This window comes from Cupressus sempervirens, chromosome 3 (assembly GCF_028749045.1).
Source record: "Cupressus sempervirens isolate cs-2001-9-10 chromosome 3, ASM2874904v1, whole genome shotgun sequence".
NCBI lineage: Eukaryota > Viridiplantae > Streptophyta > Pinopsida > Cupressales > Cupressaceae > Cupressus > Cupressus sempervirens.
This window is the reverse complement of record NC_143120.1, coordinates 626,691,105-626,712,208: the sequence shown is the minus strand read 5'-3', so window position 1 is coordinate 626,712,208 and position 21,104 is coordinate 626,691,105. Positions and strand designations below refer to the sequence as shown.

The following is a 21,104-nucleotide window of genomic DNA, read 5'->3' as shown; positions in this document are numbered from 1 at the left end:
TAAAAATGAATGAAGGATAAAAAATAAGAGTTATTTGCAATTGATACATAAACTTTTAGTTTGAAAAGTCCACAAGGAAGGATATATAGAGTAAAAATTAGACAAGGGCTAAACCTTGCCTAAGGGAATACATGCACAAGGGGGAATCAAATCTAGAAGTTGAAGATTTGCAACTCAAAAAATATATAAATGACGCCTAGGGGAAAATTCTAGGTGGTATAAGATCACATCAGTTTACCAATCACATAAAAAAAGAACATCCTAGAATAAAGTTTGTAGTTTAAATAACTAGTTGAGAGACACATGTAACAAATAGATCATTCATTTAATTAGAGCAAAGATGCTAAATTTAAGAGACAAAATATTCTAAAATAATCAATTGGCTAAAAAGTGACATCATGCTCACTCGGAATTACTTTTTCATTGATGTTGATTATTGAAACATATAAGAATTGGCCTTAGGGCAAAATTCACCCAGGAACTAAGAACTCAAATACAAGCACAACTATAGACCAGAAAGAGAGAGTATGATTAGAATGACGATATATTCATTCAATATGCCTTCATGAGAGTACACTAGGAGTGCCTGTATATAAAGGCCTCTAAGACACATCTAGAATGCCTCAGAATCAACTACATGATAAGTCATACAACCAAACACATGTCCACCAGATATGGGTTATCCTCCATTAAGCACAGAAGTAAGTGCGATGATGAGAGGATAAGCCTGCAAGGGTGTAACATGCAAATTAGTGTTGTAGATAACATGTGCTAAAAAGGGAGTGCAAATAACTATGTTGTCAACATGACAACTCAGCGAATGATGCAAATTCCAGTGTTGTAGACACCACGTGCTAAAAAAGAGTTGTGTACTTTTGTGTTGTCAACATGACAACTCAAAAAGGTGCATAAACTCCCAAGTGTCTCACAAAATAAAATAATAAAATAATGCATTAACCTAAGTAAACTTCAGTAAGTTTAAATAGTAAATATGTATTTACACCAACAAGACATAATGACAAAGATAAAGAAACTATAATGAATACTAAGTTTTATCGATGCTAGGATTGGCAAAACACAAATCCAAAATGACATTCCCTAATGTAGTTTTTTCTTCTATGAAATTTCATCTTAGGATATAAATATGTTTGTTGAACAATACTCATGTCTAAAATTTTTGATGCAAAATGCATAGTTAGAGGCCTATCATGTTTAAAGGGAATGACATTCCACTTTCTCGATGACAATTAGGCTACTAGATTCATTAATAAATATTTACAAAAAGAAAATGAGAATGCTAAATATTTTTAAAATAAAAGTAGTCGAAACAAAGGGGCTGGCCCATTACAAACAAGTTGGACGACTACTAGCAGATAACCATCTAGAAACATAACTAACCCCTAATGCTTTTTAAAACAAAAACATAAGTTTATACTATAATTATAAAAGTAATTATAGGCTTTAAACAAAATTCTTGTCAACAAGCTGAAGTCACTTAACAAAAATAAAGGCTTGATAGCCTTAAAACCGAAAAAGTCTGTAAACCAGCGGATTAACAACATGCAAAAAAAAAAGAAGGGGGGAGCCCTTTAGATTTCTTGACCTCCTTCTTCCCCAAAAGGACATTCACCCTGTATTCTGCTAGGAAGTCAAAAATCAGCTTGGAGTCCTCCTTGGGCAAGTCTCCTTCGGCATCCTTCAACAGACACAAAGTGGTAGCCACCGAATGAGTGACTTTAATCGTAAACTTGGTTAATAGTCCCATTCTTTCCTCCAGTGCCTGGATTCTCTCTTGTAGCTCATTACTAGCCTTATCTGAATGACCCAGATGTCTGTCCCTGCGAGCCTGAGTATCCTGCACAATTAGGGGGTTAGTGGCCTTTATGGAACTTGCCTTAATAGGGGAGGAGATCGTAACAGGGGAAGGCATCCTATCCACCATTTTGGGGAATTGATCTTTTGTTAGGTCCACACACTCGGGCACAACCATTGCTGAGACATGTGACAACTCCTTATTCTCCTTGCCATTACATAAGTTCAACTTGGAGGAATAAAAAATCTCCTCTTCAAGCTTCTCCATACCTCCCACTCTAAAGTTAACAATTTTCTCCTTCATTCTTCTTTTGTGGCAGCTAAATGTTGATTATTGAGTAGAGTACAACAAAATAAGTTTGAGATTGAGTTGCTACTTAGATTGAGAGTGATTGAATTTGTGAATGTAAGATACCAAAAATAGATGATGTGTAATGCCTACCCCTAGTTTGGTTTCATATTTTTGCTAGGCTTCCAGGAGTAAGCCTAAGTCTAAGGGGAGTGGATGTAATGCCTACCCTTAGTTGAATTTTCTGTTGTATTGTTAGATTCTTTGAAGTCAATTTTTTTATTGTGTTTTATGATTATCAATACTTGGTTATTGGATTTGATTATATGTCACTTCATACTCAATTGATTTATGCGATGAGTTATTTAGTTATTTCAGGACTATTTTGATGATGATAGATATGTTCATTTAGTGACTTTCAGTTATTTTATGATGTTAGAAAAATGATTTATATGCAATTTCTATGGTTACTTACCCCATACTTGCATGTGTATGGTGTACTTGTCTATTTTGCTTTATGATCAATGTTGTTGATATGTTTGAGGGAGGGAGTCGCAGTCACTTGCTAATTGGGACCTACACGATGTACCACTTTCTACCATTGCTTGTTTAGTTTAGAATATATGAGTATGTACATGTGTGAATTTTATGTAGATTACAAGTACTAGGTATCGACTTCCCTAAATTGCCAAGATGAGCATACCCTATCGCTATATCTCAATGGTATAAGTAGGGAGATAATTCTTGAGTCCAAATCCTAACCTAAGCCAATTGTCCTATAAAGTAGGACAAATATATGAGTTATTTACCCATCCAAATTGCTTAAGTGACATGAATTTGTGATTTTGACCATGCAGTTTGATTATGTTCTTTGGCTTTCAGTTGAATTTTTGTATTTAGTCTTGTGGGTATGTGATGATTTTATGTTTTAATTAAATCAAATTAAAAAATAATTTAATGATTTAATTTTATTGGAAATTCTATAAATAAAATTTAATATTTAATGAATTGAGAAATTAATTAAATAAAGGAATTAAATTTAAAGATTTTATTAAAGTTCTAATTTTGGTGTTTTATATTTATTTAATTTAATAATAATTTATTTAGGAGTTTTATTTTAATAATAAACTCTAAATAATATTATTAGTTAAACTAATAAATATTATATTAAAGTGTCTCATGATTTAATAAGAGAGAGAAAGCATTAATTTAATAAAGTTTATTTTAACTAAATTGCTTAAAGCTTGTGCATGAAATTAAAATAATAAAATAAAAAAGGAAAAGGGTTTTCGCGTGATTACAAAATTGAAGCCCTAAATTGGGAAAAACTCTTTATTAAAGATTATAGCTCATTTCTCCATAGACAAGTTTAGAGGAGCCAATTTCTAAAAAGAGGGTTTTCAAAGGAAAAGAAAAATTCTTGCGTGTTCTATACATTCGTTATTTTAGCATTAGATCTAGGTAGGATCTTGTGAGTTTGTGCAGCAACTGATTGTTCTTTGATTTCTTTGTCTTCTTCGTGTTTAAAAAAATTATTTTTTAGAGTTTATTTGGGTTGAAACCCTTGTATGTGATTTTAACATTCTTAGTTTGAGAAACCTTTGTATATGAATTGAGAATCTGAAACCCTTGTTGTGAATCTATTGGTTTCGTTTCTAAAAAGGTCTATAACCAAATGAAGATTGAAACCCTCGTGTATGAATTTGATTGTTCTTCATTTTTGGAAACCTTTGTAAGCAATTTGATGATTTGAAACCCTTGTGTATGAATTTGGTTGTTCTTCATTTTCAAAAACCTCTATAAGCAATTTGATGATTTGAAACTTTCATTGTGCAAATTCTATAGATTGGTATTTTTTTTAATTCGGTAGGGTTTGGAAATGAAATCTTGATTTGAGTTGTAAAATTTGATTGGTTATCTATATTTCTCCCATCAGATATGTATTAAAAAATTATTAAAAAGAAATATGGTAATACAAATTACCACAGTAAAATATTTACTGTGATAATTCTTATCACATATTACAAAACCGTGAAATTGCTTTTTATGGAGGGGCAAGCGTCTTATGTTTTTATTAAAAAAAATTATAAAAATAATAATAATAACAATCAATTTGGGTGGGAGGGGGCCACCATCTCCCCACCCCCTTTCTCCCTCTCGTCTTCCAACGTAGGCAATGATTTATTGCTGCAACAACAACAGGTATTGCTGACGCAACAATACTCTGCTGTGACAGTTTATATTAACAGGTTAACAGGTTCTAAACACATTTTAATTTTGTATTATTATTTTTAATATTTTTTTGGTATTTTCAAATTGATTAAAATTTTATAAATTAATAAATGTTTTAGTATATATTTTTAAATTGTAATATTAATTAAATTAACAATGTTTTAATTGTGAAGACCTAAGGTGGAATGGGTTTATGGAGCAGTGCAAGACTCAGTTTGGTACTTTGGTTAGCAATTACTAGAAGGATGATTCATGGGTGAATCTTCTTAGGGTGGATCTGAATTTGGCTGAGCTTGCAAAATGCTTGAATGCTTATTGTTTGAATCATGAAGAGGATGTTTTAATTTGGAAAAAAGGATCCTAGTGGCATGTATTCTATTGGGTCATCTTATGCTAATTCTTTTGAGGATCATGACGTTCCTTGTTCGATTATGGCTTGGGTGAAAGGTATGACTCCTAAAATTAATATCTTTTTTTGGATTCTCTTGCAAAACAAAATATTAACTCTTGATAATCTTAAAAAGAGGGGATTTTTCATTGTTAATCGATGCGTTCTTTGTAAGAATGATGAGGAATCAATGGATCACATTATGCTCCATTGTTCCTTTACTAATAAGGTTTGGGATATAATTTGGAGTTTAATGAACATGGACTGGGTCCCTCATGCTACAATCCAACTGTTCTTTTCTTCTTGGAAAACTCCTTCTAAGAACCCTCTGATTACTAAATTGTGGGATTTTATACTTCCTTATCTTTGTTGGGGTGTTTGGAAAGAACACAATGAAAGGATATTCAGAGGGGTGGAATCCAATCCTATTCAGGTTTTTCATAAAATCAAGGTCCTGCCGCATGAAAAGATCAAAATTTGTGGTAAGGTACATCAACCTTCTAATGAATGGGATGTGGGGGTGATTAATAATTGGAATATTAGGAGTTTGATATTGAACACAAAGGATCCTAACCCAAGGGAAAGCACTAGATGGGATTATCCTCCAACCAACTGGTTCAAGTTGAATTTTGATGGGGCCTCGAAAGGGAACTCGGGCATTGCGGGTTGTGGAGCGGTGATTAGAAATTCTAATGGTGATTTTGTTGGTGGTATGGCAATACCTTTAGGGTGTCAAATCAATCACGTGGTGGAAGGCTTTGCTGCTCTTTATGGTCTTATTTTTGCCAAAGATTTGAATTTGAAGACCATTTGGATTGAAGGTGATTCCCTTAATATCATAAACTGCTTAAAGAAAATTTACCCACCTTCATGGACTATAAGCAATATTATTTCTAAGGTAGGCCATATTATTAATTCATTTCAAAATTGCATTATATCCCATAATTATAGGGAAGCAAATGGCTTAGCCGATTGGGCTTCAAATGTGGCGTGTTGTAATGATCAAAAAATCATATGGGATTCATATGACACTTTACTTGTTGATGGCCGCGAACATGTGAAGCATGACAAATGGATATCCCAACAAAAATCTCTTAATAATGATGCTATCAAGGAATTATGATTTTAACTTCTTCGAAGTGAGGTAGGCAATTATTTTTGGAAATGTGGGTAACTTGCATAGATTATGGGTTACTTCTTTCTATTTGTGTTTAGGTTTTGGTGAGCACAAAGTGTTTGGGATTTTTCAGTGTGAGCAAACTAGTGCTTCTGATTGTAGAGTGTTTGGGGTTTTTCAGTGTGAGCATACCAGTGCTTGTGTTGTAGAGATAATGGGGGGAAAGAGGAAATGCGTTGAACTGCCCACTTGTGCGGAATGGAAGAACAAAACAGAGGTTTGGGATATCCTCAGGCATGGCAATTTTATCGATTACATGGAGAGACTTAAAGGAAATAACCCCACAATCACGCACCACTTTGTAAAATCTTTGAAGGATGGCTTGATTTTGGTCGAGAATCAAAGGATGGAGGTTATGGAAGATAGCATCACAGAGGCTATTGGTTTGGATTTGGACGAGATGAATTCCTATAGGGAAAGGAAGTTATTAGAAAAGGCAATTGATGACTTTGTCGAGACTGAATAGGAAAGAAATTGCTTGGTTAAGATAGGTAATTCTTACTTCAATTCGGCTTCTGTGTCTCATCCGTGGTGGTTTGTTTTCTTTGTCATTATGGAATATTTGACTTTGGATGGTAGATACACAAAGTTGTATCGTTACCACTTTGTGTTGGAAAACCATTTTTGCCATAATATTAGGGTGAATTTTCCTTCCTACCTGCTGCATTCTCTTGCCATCTCTACCCAAGCCATTCAACATGACCCAACTGGAGAACATGTCTGCCATGAAGGGCTTATGGTTTTGATCATGAATGTGCTCAAATCTAAAAAAATCCTGAAACCTAGTAACTTTAAAGGGGGAGATCAAGACGCTGAAGGGAGCATTCAAGACAAGGGCTACGACTCTGATACGCAAGACGAGACCGAAGGAGGTCTACCGAGCCCAAAAAGAGGTTTGGGTGGTAGCAATAAGAAAAGGAAAAAGAATTCTAAGAAGGAGGACTCTGACCGGGAGAGGGAGGATGATTTTGTTGAAGAAATTGTCAGAGAGCACATCAAAAATAGGGGAGGCAACAAAGGTAAGGGCAAGGGTTGTCATAATGAGAGGGCCTCTCCTCTTTCTGATGATGAGCCTCTAGCTCAATGCTTGGGGAAGAAAAGGAAGTCTGTGTGGCGATAAGATAATAAAAATGTTAAAAAGGTTAAATAGGATTCTAACTATGCTGAGGATGATGAGCAAGGGTCTAAATCTGATGGGGGTGATTATGCAGGCAGTGGGCTAGGGTCTCCTAAAGTCTTGTTTGGCAACCCTAGTTCTATTCAGAAAGACATTGGCATCTTAAAGCATAAAATGTTTTTGCTGAGCAAGGAAATGGAGCAATTTACCAAAACGACCAGAGGGGAAAGAACCTTAGGACAACATATTGATAAGCTCTCGGAGGTCATAGGAAATGCTGAAGAAGTGAAAAATCTTATCCATAAGATTCCTATGTTAGAAGCTAAGCAGAGGGTTATGGACAAGGACATTAACAGTATCCAAGGGAAGGTGTCTAAACTTGAAACCAGGCTAGGCAACATGGATATGTAGCTTAAGCAAATGGGGGATAAAGTAACAAATTTCTTGAAGAAGAATGAGGTAGATAAAGGCCAGGATTCTCCCCTGGAGGTTGATTCTCAAGGACCTAGTATGTGTACTTGGGCCCATTCAAAGAAGATCGAGGAAACCAGTAGGAAAGATGAGGTGAAAGCTGCTGCTGAAACCATGCATTCTCTAGTGGACTAGGCTGTGAATCTGATCAATACTCCTTAGTTGGTCGGTTGATGTTCCTTTATTGAACTTTTGCTATCTTTTCCAGCACTTGTCCTCTCTGACCTCCTTTTGTTGTTTGAGGTCTGTTTCATGTTTGTTCTTGGTTTCTTTTCTCTGTTGTTTTTTTCTCCCGCTTCTCTCTAGAACTCTGCTGTTGTAAAGGTTTCAGGTCCTTTACAACCTATTTTTACTTAATCAAAACAATGTTTTAATTGTTATTAATTAATTAAAATTATTATTATATTTAAGGCTTAATAATACCAATTAATTAATTTTGTTATTATGAATTTAGATTATATGCTAGTTTTAAATGACAAGTTTGGGGATGGTTTTTGTTTTAAACCAATAAGATTATTTTTGAATTATTTATTTTAAATCTAATGACACTTTAACTAGATGATTATTATTTTGTGAAATGAGAAATCTAGTAAACTTGGGTTTTGGTTGACAGTTCAATGCCATATTTAAATTGACTTTTAAATAAGATTTTTTGAATCTATTATTCTTGTGAGTTCAAAAACGTTAGTGAATCAACACCAGGGAAATTATATTATTCGAAAACCTTAGTAGTTAACATACTTTGATAAGACGGAAACTAAAGTGCTACTTGTATATCGAATCTTGTGTTATGGAAACTAATTGAACTATGAAAACTATATTTAAACAACTTTTTATGATTTATTGAGTGTTGAGACTCATGTGGACTGGAGAAATTTAGCAAATATGTAATACTTGGAAACTTGAAACCTTAGTGAAAATTGAACTTTTGTGCTCTCAAAACCTAATGAATTGTGAAAGTTACTTTTACATGTGCTTTGTGTGATGTGTGGTTTACTATTATGGGTTTCAGGTTTGACTTAGTACTTTGAACACTCAAGATGTTTACCAGAGGCTTAGACTTTTTGTTCTGTGATGATGTTATGTACATGATCTTTTATACTCGACCATGGTGATGTGTAATGTGTGTTTTGTGATGAGTTTGATCATATGTTTTTTTGTGCTTTCTAGTTTCTCTTGTGTAGAACTAAAGTGAATGATGTGACTTTTTTGGTGTAACCTTTGAGTCGTAGATCAGTTAGCTTTGGATTTCTTCCCAATTGCTTGTATAGGACTAAGGTGATTATGTGATTTGTTTTTGGTGATGTCATGGGTTGGTATATGTGTACTTGATTTTGGATCAGTCCTATTAGGATGATTATATTGGTGAAATCTATGATTTTGATCAGTGATATTTCAATGCTTTCTAGTTGCTTGTTTAAGAACTGATGTATATTTTATGATATTATGAGATCTACTTTTGCTAAGCTTAGGGTAGGTTAGCTATATGTCATGTTGGGAAGTGGCTTGCAATGGAGGCTAGAGCCCTAAGTGGTTGCTTGAGTAACCCATTGTAGGTTATTTTAATAAGTGATAACATTTCATTAAATGGGTTTTAAATAAATTAATAAGATATGGTGCTACATAAAGTCACTAGGGGGCCGGAGTCTTGTGAGGCTGCTCGGGTAACCTTAGAGTTGACTTGTTATTATGCCTTGTCTATACAAAAGGATATCAATGCCGTATAGAGACACTAGGGGGCCAAAGTCCAGCGAGGCTGCCAAGGTAACCTTAGAGTTGGCTCATGCAATGACACTTGCCCACTTACATAGTAGATTTCCTACATTTCTTGTTGCCTCTGGGATTAGATGATACTTGTGTCTTCGTATTCTTTGAGATAGTTTGCTTTTAGGTGATTCCTTGAACCTAGATGTTGGTTATGATGTGTTTTGATATCCATATGGGACTTCAGTTTATCTCCTCAATGTTGTGGGAGTGGGTCATTTAGGATCCACGAGGTCGGGTGGTAGTGCATTTTTCTTATACCATAAGATCTGACTGTTGGATGGCATTGCTGGATGTGTTTGTGCAGATGTTCCTTTCTTTCTAATCTTATATTTCTGTTGGATGGTTATATCTTTTTATACTATATTGCATTTTTCATAGATCATATGAGATGATGTATTTTATATATTTTTTATATTCTTTGAGCTTATCATACCCTGTGACTTGTACATCAGATGATTAAGCATTTCTGATTATTGTCAGGTGACATCTTATATACTTTGTATATTGTTTAAATGGATTTGTACTTGTGATTATTCTTTGATGTGGTTATGTTGTGTATTGGATTTAGTATTAATTAAATTGAAATGTGATTCAATGTCACGAAACCTTAAGAGATGTAATCTGTTCATGATGGTTGTATGTATGTGAGTTGTTGCTTTCGCTATTTTATCTCTTGTTGTTATTGCTTCTGCTATATCATATAAGTTGTTGTTTATTATCTAAAAAAAAAAAGTTTGACAAACTTAGTGAAACTTTAGGTTAATTTCTTTTGGGCTCCCTGGCGGGGCATTACATGATGAAACTGACATAAGATGATAACTTTAAATATAAGTCTAGATGCAATTCAAAATCTCTTTAATTGAACACATCGATGTACATTATCCTATATTTGTAATCTTAAAAGTAGGTGATTCACTCAAGAGTGAACTAAATACTACAAGTAGTTCAAGTTTAGAACAAAAAACTAGACAACTTAGACCAATAAGCTAATACTTTTAAAAATGAGTCCGTATTTATCTAAAATACAAAATTTAACATAATAACAATAAAAAATTTAAAAATAAATTAAATTCAATTAAAAATTTAAATTATATAATTATGACATCCTTAGAAATATAATAAAAATGCAACTAATTAAAAAAAATCTGCTTTCTATTATTGGCTTCAGGATCGCTTCACCGATGACATGCAATGGAAGAAGAAATAAAAACTTTACAAATTCAAGAAAAATAATGAATGAATTATTTTGCACACCCTTCAGAAAATTAAATTTTATAATCGGTAATGGAGATGAAAATTGAGTTTACAGACTACAGAAAGCAACTACAACCTCGGATTTTTATTGCAGCATTCGCTTGCGTTAGGAACACAGCCCCTTATCCAGAAGGACGATTGCGGGGAGCTTGACCATGGCTACGGCCTCCATTTGTTCTAAATTTTCCACTCTATTAATCTCGAACACCGGTTGCACCAGATTATCGTCCACACCCACTTCAAAATGCTCTGTTTCGTTACCCAAAGCAAAAGTGTCCTTTCAAAGCAAATGTCCAATTCCAGTGACAAGAACAATGGCATACTTTTCATTCGAAGGAAAAGAAGAAACACCAGAAGAATCACAAGAAGAAGAAGGTGGATTTGAGAAAGAAGAAGAGGGTGGGGTGGAGGAGGAGGTAGAAAAACCAGAAGGTGCCCCATTTGTAAGTACATTCTTAGATGATGTAATGGAAGAGTCAGAACTAGAAATTGCTAAAGCCTACGAGTCTATATATGGCCCCGCATACAGTGGAGTCAGTGTGCTGGGCAATGACGTGGATGAGATGGATGTTAGATTCGATTCCAGGGGGGCTAGAAATGTAGAGAGTATAAAGGACAACTTTGAGGAAGTGGTGGTGCAGATGAAGAGGGTGACAAAAGTGGTGAAGGGTGGGAGGTACAGTCGAATGAGGGCTGTTGTAGTGGTTGGTGATAGGAATGGCAAGGTGGGTGTTGGCGTGGGCAAGGCCGTCGATGTCGGTGGTGCCATGCAAAAGGCTGGTGTGGATGCGCGGAGGCACCTCGTCTCTATCCCCTTGACTAACAACCTCACTTTTCCTCACAGGTGGGTTGGTTTGTTTTGGTCATGCGCACTAGTTTACTTCTTGTTTTCTGTGTTTTCTAATGAATTTGCCCGTTGGTTAACTAATTGTCTGGGATTAGGTTAGTTTAGTTCATCCTCCTGTTGAACTTTATTTCAAGGTTCTACATAGCCTCCTATGTGAAAACAAGAAAGTCGTGATCCAGAAATTCGGGTGCCTAGAAATAGCTACAAAAATATTCGGGTAACAGTTGAATAGGAAATTGTTAAGTACCCTGTTTGAGAAGGATAACAGAGTGGATATAAAGGCAGGTTAACTATTCCAAGAGTGACATTTCAATGTGAAGATTAGCATGGGTAAATGGTGATCTGTATTTGAATAGGAAAATAGAATGGATTTCAAGTATGGGGCTCTGAAAGGAAGGGGTGCGGACATTGCAGATAAACCTCTATTTTCTGTTCTACAAATTTTTAAGTCGCTCTATATAACCAATCAAACTCAGCATTGAAAAAGAGCAAAGTATAAAAGACACGCAGCCCAAATAATAATCCTTAACCGACCATAGATCTTCTGTTTTTTAAAAATAATCATCTATATATAGATTAAGTTAAAAGTTCTGTATTTCAAAATTAACCAATTGTCAATGAGCCCACCAGGAATCAAGTCTTGCCGAGTGGAAGGCTCCAACATTGTAAGGGATGAGGCTGGGAATGTGCCCCCAGCGATTTTGGCGGTGTGGATAACCCTCAGTCCTTGGCTCTAAGCCATAGAGGTTTCAGGCACAAGTGTGCCTGTATCGGGTTGCTAAAAACATCTCTGTGGTGGCCTTCGGTGGTTGGTAGCTCGCAGGCTTTGTACCCCTGTTGGGCTGCCTCCCAGATCTGAACCCTCCATCAAACCATTTATATGTAGTTTAACCTAACTAAATGTATGCCTACCTACATCAAAAAGGTTAGCAGTAAGAATTTTGCTTTCTAATCCAGCTCTTTAAGATCTAAAACAGCTAGCTTTATCCATTAGACGGCTCTTTTTTTCACTTAAAACAAGGCAATTACAAAGAACTTGCTATTATGAGAACTATAGTTAAAAAACTGGTCTTGGTGGACCAAAATTTTCCAACCCCACAAGAGTTTAGGCAAATTTCAACAAGTTAATATTTGAATTTTTTAAAATAAATGCAATTACAGTTACAAAATGTGTCAATCAGGTCTATAAAATGTTGCGGGAGTGTTTTCTAATAGATTTAAGTACAGATAGAGCATCTATGTGTGAATACAGTAGCCAGCTGATAATTATTATAAATATATGATGATTGTCTTTGAAAATTGTCATCATGAATTGCATTGCAGAACCCTTGCGCTTAGCTGCAGCTTCGCATTGGGTCTAGAATTACATGCATGTGATGCCACCTTGGTACTAGCTGGTAGTAAATAATCCTCTGCCTTTTGTTAGATGTCATGTTTAATGATGTCCCCCGTTCCAAATCTCCTACTTCTGCTGCTTCTGCACCCTGCATATCTTGCTCCCCTAAATCAGCAATATTTTTTAATAGATAAATTAGATTTCCACAATCCATAATATTGAATATTTGGAAGCTTATGAATTTAATTGTGTAACTCTAGGTAGACTATTTTTTTCATCACAATCAAATTGACAAGCTTTTCAAAAAAATCAATAGCATTTTTAATTAACATAAAAATCGGGTAGGATCATTATCGCCATATCTATAATCTTTTGAGTAGATGTGTCCACCTTTTCTGTGTGAAGCCTAATTATGTGTATTGTGCAAAAGTTAGGTCATTGAGGAATTGCTGACTCAGCTTAATGCACTTTTTTCATGTGGATGGACTGAAGCAAAATTCAAAGGGATACTTTGAAGATTTAGGTTGTATTCACTTTAATCTCTGCTAAGAACCAACAATAAGATAACCAGAAGTTTGTTAAGTAAGCAATATTAATTTTTAATGTAACTTGTAAGATGTAAGTATGTTGGTAAACAGATTGTTCTTTCTTATAATAACTCTCAAAGCGCCCAAATGTGTGAAGAACAATTTAATACAACAGTTGGAAAAATGTCATTTGATGACTAATTTCCCTCTGAATTATAGTACAACGCCCTTGTATATGATTTTCAAAAAATTTGTTTATTTCTAATTCTACTATGGTATGTTCTTGACTAGAGAATAGAAGAGGCAAACCCAATTAGGCCAAGGCAGGACTAACTCAGGTAATGGATTGGTCTTGGGATGGGATCAATTCCAGAAATTCACACATCTTATGAATCCGTGTAATCGATAATGCAATTGTGAAAACTTGTAATATGAATAAAATGTAGGATGAAATGATATGAAGCTAAGATGCAAAACTATGATTTGCACATCACAACTGACATATTTCTTTTAACCTTAGCAATTCTTTGATTACTTGTTAGTTCGTTTAATTGTGTTAATGTTTGGTAGCTTCAGTCGGATAACTCTATGGTTATTCATATAATAATATATGAGATATAATATTATGTGAGATATAAGCTTTTATATATATATATATATATATATATATATAACATAATTAAGTTTGCATTATTAATTATTTGTTTATTCACCCATGCTCAATATAAATGAGAGGATGTTGCATATGGAAAATATATACCTAATTACAGGCAATGCTTAGTACATTTGCAGCAAGGATTTGAGAAACTTAACATGGTATTAGAGCAGGAACAAATATCTGGAATCAGTGTAAGGGTAGAAAACACTAAAGTTTTGCAATCAAGAGGTTGGCAAGTGAAGGAAAAAAAATTGTATCCGTTATTGATGTGCCTGAGGAGCATGCATCAGATTATGTATCAGAAGTATATCACCACTAGAGATGCATCAGATTATGTTGCCACATCTTTTCTCATGGAAACCAACATTCAGAGTGGCTGTAGCACGAAGATTTCAACTGATGACTCCATGTTTTAATCTGTTGTAGAAAAAGTGAAGAAGATGTACAAATAATGACTACCAAGAATAGAGAAGTAGATACCGTGGGTATTCTCCAACAACTATGGGAGATTGGCAATGCTCTTGGGAAAGCATTTCGATGGAGCAATCTTTATCATCTGTCGGTGGCAATGTTCAAATCAAGAATCTGCAATACTTCTCAATAAATCATTTGTTATGAGAATTTATTTTATAATGAAATAAGTGAATTTGAATAGGCTTGTCACTTCATATATTGCCATAAGGAGAAAACATTGGAAATGAAATAGGAGTGAGGCAGGGCCCATATCCCACAATGTCATATCCTTCTAAAATTACTATAGAGGCAAGCGATTATGAATAAATAGACAAAGATCAATACACTCTGATCAATACCAATAATAGACTGCATAGGAAGAACGCACATGTATAGATGTGTATATGCTAATGGGAGACAATGAGAAAAGACGTTGAATCGGTTCTACTCACCCTCCAAAAGTCAGTTAAAGGATTCTCTTTGATAGGTCATTGATGTGAGTATAAAATTGGTAAGGAGAACGACTACATGGAAAAGGAACCACCATATGGTGAGTCAGGGTCCTTAGTCACCCACGGTCCACAGAAAGATAAGAGAATTCGTCGGTCAAATTTACTATGGCAGAGGAATGAATGAAAAGAGAAATTGTGACCTGAGATCTGGCAACTCATCAGGGTAAGTACAGGTTATACATGTCAGGGTCCCACCGTCAATGGAAAGAGGTATGATGATTTATATATTAGTAATATAATATATGTTATAAGATATTATTAGAAATGATAATAGGAACAAATATATATAAGGAAGGGACATATAAAATTTACTAACAACTCTTAGTTGTAAAATGTAGTTGGTATTATAATTACGGAGTTGGTAATAATAACTTGTAATGTTGTTATGAAATATAATTATAAGGATAGAATTTAGTCTAACTATATAGTGATAATATGATGTCTACCTAATGTGATTACAACTTGTTCTTTCTAGTGTTAAGAGTATACTATAATTGCATATAATGTACATGCGATTATATGCATATACACCTTACCTTGTACAAATAAAATATGTCATTCTATATATATATATATATATATATATATAGGAATGTTATGAATCTCATCAAATAATTGTTAATATAGAAATGATTTAATCTCAAAACTAGAGGTAATTTCTATATTAAGGAATTGATTCAATTATTATTATGCATATATGTTTATTAAAGCATAATTAGTCTCCCTTAATTTTATTTAGAAGAGCTATTTGCCTTGATCTTTTCCTCTGAGAATGTTCTTGCAAGAAAAAGAGGGAGATTAAGATTCAGAGGGAGAAGACTGAGGATGCTATTTGGTTAATCTTTAGTGAACCCGATCTTATTAATTAAGAGGGAGTAGACCATGCTAAGATGATTTTTCTAATGTTAAATAAAAAATAAATAAATGTTGTCACAGTCAAGAGGACTGTGACCATGTGACATTTATATGGGCCTATCCCCTTTGTATATCATGAGGAAGTGACGACTTCCAAATGATCATCACTTGTATTTGGGAGAAGTTGTTGTAAGGTGACGATCTTACAATCAACTTGTATTATGATATCTAAAACATTTTGAGTAAGTGGTGAATATCATTGATATTCTGGGAGGCCAATAGTCTTGCTATCAAATGTGATATCTAAACTTTGTTTTTGAGTAATTGATGAATATCGTATGTTGATATTCTGGAGATCAATACTTTTGATATCGTATGCGATATTAATGATGGAAAACTTCTGAGAAATTACCAATGGTGTAATATTTGTCTTGTGTTTATCCTCCCTTGCTAAGAGGGAGTGTTAATGTTTGGTAGCTTTAGTCGGATAACTCTATGGTTATTCATATAATTATATATGAGATATAATATTATGTGAGATATAAGCTTATATATATATATATATATATATATATATATATATATATATATATATATATATATATATATATAACATAATTAAGTTTGTATTATTAATTATTTGTTTATTGAATGCTCAATATAAATGAGAGGATGTTGCATATGGAAAATATATACCTAATTATAGGCAATGCTTAGTACATTTGCAGCAAGGATCCGAGAAACTTAACAAATTGAGAAACAAAACTTTGTTTGTCTTCAGATTTCTAATCGAACTTGAAAGAAATACACAAACTAACATACAGTAAATCAATGGTATCAAACACTTTCCTTCTTGTCTCTGTAACAAAGAGTATTTCACACCAAGATTTGCCGACCTTTTCATTAACTTAGGAAATTACATATCTAGGCCCCCTCTTAGGAATCCTGGCCAATTATAGATTCATCAATTACATTAACATAGAACTTGAATCGCTCAGAAATCCAATAGTCATCAATTACGATCCAATACATTAGAGAAAGAAAGCAGAAATGGTTAGAAACCCTCAAAATGGTTCATATTCCTTTCTGATCTGTAACAGTCACTCTGGTGCCAAAACTATATAATTCGTATCCTAATAGTCACAACAAGGTTGAATCTTCGCCGTCGATCTCCTATCAACAATCACGATTTAAACATGGCAACCCTTTCATCTTTACCTTGTCACTTCCTCGGAACCGTCCATCATACAATACTTTTGACCCATGCGATAATGTGATGACTATCTTGGGTTATTGTTCGCAGCTTGGCAACTTAAAATCCTTTAACTACATTACTATCTGCGATGTTGTGGTCACTAATTATTATTTCATTTTGCAGCTTCGCAACTTGAAATATTCACTCATGGCTTAACCGTGCAACAGTGCGATCTTTTAATTTTGATTGTTTTGGCTCTTTATCACCACCTTTGCAACCTGAAACATCTTGAATGCCTTCTAGCTTGCAATCGTGCGATAATTGTTGAACTTAACTGCTGCTGTCTCTCGCACCTTCGCAACCTTCTTTAAGAGTTAACATTAACACCTTGTGATGTTGCGATCATTAGCCTTGACTATCATTCTATGCTCTGTGCACCATTGCAACTTAGGAACCTTCAAACTAGGAACAAGTCACGACCATGCAATCATTGATACCTGATTTCCACTATCATTCTTTGATACTCTTTTGCCTGTGTCGGAAAATCTACCTTCATGGGCCAAAACCCGCCGAGGAGAAGGCAGATTGGAATTTCCCGTAGGAGTTGCAATATGAAGATTGGGAATTTGAATTTCATCTTTGAGGAAATGCATTATGTTGTGAGTGAGTAAAATATGATCTTTATTGGGTTAGGTACTAAAACTTACCCATTAAGAGACATGAATTTAGGATAACCCACCTGGTTCACCAGAAGAGAAAGTAGATGAGGAAAACCCGATAAAGACCTCCTAGCCTAAGGAAAACTAGACCTAGAATCATCATAAGATAATCAGATGAATACCACTTTTAACTCGACATCTAAGGTTCATTTGCTTTAACAAGTGGAGAACAAAAGTGGGTGCAACGAAGTAAAGGCTCTAATTTTTGTTATTGGTGTCTAGATGGATCTCTACTTGAGATCAAACGTCAAGAAAAAGAGCCTTCCTCTATTCTGCTTATAATTTTCTAGCTTTGATACAATGATGTCACCATCTTAACCTTGGGTGTCATCCTCTCAGTGTAGAAGATTTTCGGGTTGAGGTGGTGCACTTGTGTATGAATGAGTTGGTGAAGTTAATTTTTTCACCTTCAACCAATGATCTCCCAAATGGGATAGAATCTATCTTTATCCCCATTATAGTAGTTTTGGATGGCCTCTTTGATCTCTTTGGTCTTATATGTGGCCTTATAAATGTATCCCATTGGGTCTTGATCCCCATCTACCAAGGGCAAAACTCTCACCAAAGATTTTGACATCCACAAACAGACAAATTAAAGCTGTAAATCTACAATGAAAATTAACAATTATTAAAAATAAAAATAAATGATTCAATTTGAAATTTAAGTTGAATTTTGAAGTAAGCTTTATGATCTTTGCAACTCTGTTTTCAAATATGTTATAAAAAAAAACTCTTTTTGTGATGTTCTCTCCATCAACCTTCTTTGAATATGTTGAGTCCATCCTGCTTGATTTATAAACAATTTCTTTGATGATAGCAAAAAGCAGTTGATGCTTTGCAATGTGTCTCTACACATGAATGGATTGGTGGAATTAATTTTTTCACCTCCAATTAATGATATCTCAAATGGGATCAAATCTATCTCTATCCCCATGGTAATAGTTTTGGATGTCCTCTTTGGTCATATGTATGACCTCATAAATGTATTCCATTATGTTTTAATCCCCTTCTTCTAAGTGCAAAACCATCACCACAGATTCTGATATCTACATAGGAACAAATTTAAGTTGTAAACTACAATGAACATGAATACTTTTAAAATGTGAGTAAATGATTAAATCTGAAACTTAAATTGAAGTTTGAAGTGATCTTGATGATTTTTGCAGCTCTTTTTGTAAAAATGTTATCAAATATCGTTTTTGTGGTCCATTTTCTATTGACCTTTTATTATTATTTTGAGTCCAACCATGTCTCTACACATGAATGGATTGGTGGAATTAATTTTTTCACCTCCAATTAATGATATCTCAAATGGGATCAAATCTATCTCTATCCCCATGGTAATAGTTTTGGATGTCCTCTTTGGTCATATGTATGACCTCATAAATGTATTCCATTATGCTTTAATCCCCTTCTTCCAAGTGCAAAACCATCACCACAGATTCTGATATCTACATAGGAACAAATATAAGTTGTAAAACTACATTGAACATGAATACTTTTAAAATGTGAGTATTAAATCTGAAACTTAAATTGAAGTTTGAAGTGATCTTGATGATTTTTGCAGCTCTTTTTGTAAAGATGTTATCAAATATCGTTTTTGTGGTCCATTCTCTATTGACCTTTTTTATTATTTTGAGTCCAACCATGCCTGATTTACAAATATCTGTTAAAATAGTAGCAACAGGCTAGTAATGCTTTGCAATGTTAGGAAGTTATTTGCAAGCCTTTTGACATCTGGTCAGACAAGCTTATTCTGCTTGGTGTGTTATCGCATAAGTTGAGAAGCCAAGGGTGATTATAAAGATATTTTGTGATGCTCATTCTTTACGACTAGTCTCAATCAATCAATTTTTCCTATGTCTTTGAGTAAAAGTTCAAGGTAATGTGCTTCATAAGCAGTCTAAAAGAGTGACAAATGTTTCTTTTGAAGCAATTCCTAGCCACACGCGTGTTGCTGCATTACTACCGACAAACTTGAACACATTTTCTATGTTTACATCTAAGACAACATCTTTCAACATTAGGCTCAAAGTCTTGCTGCAGTCTTTATTTTGGTAGAGGCATCCTAACTTCAGAGAAACCATGTCACCATTCGAAACTATGAAAAATTTGATGTGTCCTTCTCTTCTCTTCATCCATCCACCCATTTGAAAAAATGACACATTCAAACTTTTGTCACATCCTCTTTTGTTCTTCTACAGTTATCTTTGCATTTGCAACATCTTGGAGCAACTTCTCTATAAAGTCTTTTAGAGTGGACAATGTATACCCTTTCCTTGCAATGGTCAATACTACCAAATTCTGCTAGTATTGGATATCTGCCACATGGAATGGAATCTTATTGTAAAACTAGAACTTTGTACACATCTTAGTTGCCTCTTGGTGCACCTTCTTGTTCTACCTTTTACCTTGCAATAAAGGTTGTGCTCTAGGTATGCTTTAAGGTACGAAAAAGCCTATTATTGGGGTATGCTCAAACTGGATGAGTGGACGAGTCTTGCATACTTGGACCACGGCTAGACTCCTCCATGTTAGACATATCTACATTTGTTTCTGTTGACATGTCAGTATTAATGGTTGTTGGTATGGTTGCTTGTGACCTCACCCTCAATATTTTCTTCTAGTCCAACAATGCAAGGATTGCTTGCATCTCTCATTTTGCCTCTCCTATGTTTGGGCATTGTAGCAATATATTATTTGAGGTAGTTGTTGCCTCCATTAAGCTTTTTTAATCGTAAGAAACAAATCACACTCCATGATGTTGGTTTCACTATAGCATAGTTCCAAGTAGGGTTATAGCTTCCACTAGCTAATGCTGAATCTAATGCGAAGTTGGATTCCATCCTCTTTAACTTACAACATGTTTATATTCATTGAAATACTGACTCAAACACAAAAGATAAAATAAAATACATATGTAAGATGCATTTTAGACTGACATGGCAGTTGATTGGCAATTTCATTCATTGATTTGACCAAAATAACGTTTTTTGACTCTAATGTCAAACCCTTTCTTCAAGAATAAAAAACCCAGCAATTTCATTAAAGAAACAGCACAAGTCAGCAATTTCATTAATAAAATAACATAAGTCAGCAATTTTTTGTAAATTAAATTATTGCACACTAAATTGTAATCTAGAACAAATTTGGATGGTTGAAAGGAAAAAACAAAGAAAAAACTAATTATCGCACACTAAATTGTAATCTAGAACAAATTTGGATGATTGAAAGGAAAAAACAAAGAAAAAACTAATTCGGGAATTAAAATTTTTCAAATCCTCACCAATTTTTTGTAAATTAAATTATCGCACACTAAACTGTAATCTAGAACAAATTTGGATGATTGAAAGGAAAAAAAAAAGAAAAAACTAATTCGGGAATTAAAATTTTTCAAATCCTCACCAATTTGCTTAAGGACGCTCAAAGTATGCAAAAATGCCGTGTGAGAAAGATGTGTGAGTTTGGGGTTTAAAAAGAAGCTTTTTCAGTATA

At 34.2% G+C, this 21,104-nt stretch overlaps 1 protein-coding gene across 1 annotated transcript in view; it reads left to right on the top strand.

Annotated features, from left to right (window-relative positions):
- Positions 1-10,558: 10,558 nt before the first annotated feature.
- The window catches only part of EMB3113 (Ribosomal protein S5 family protein), a 46,668-nt gene continuing 36,122 nt past the window's right edge, over positions 10,559-21,104 (top strand). Inside the window, exon 1 of the mRNA XM_089821238.1 lies at positions 10,559-11,351. Coding sequence (XP_089677364.1) covers positions 10,663-11,351 — 689 coding nt within the window. The 5' untranslated portion in view covers positions 10,559-10,662. The remainder of the gene's footprint in view (positions 11,352-21,104) is intronic.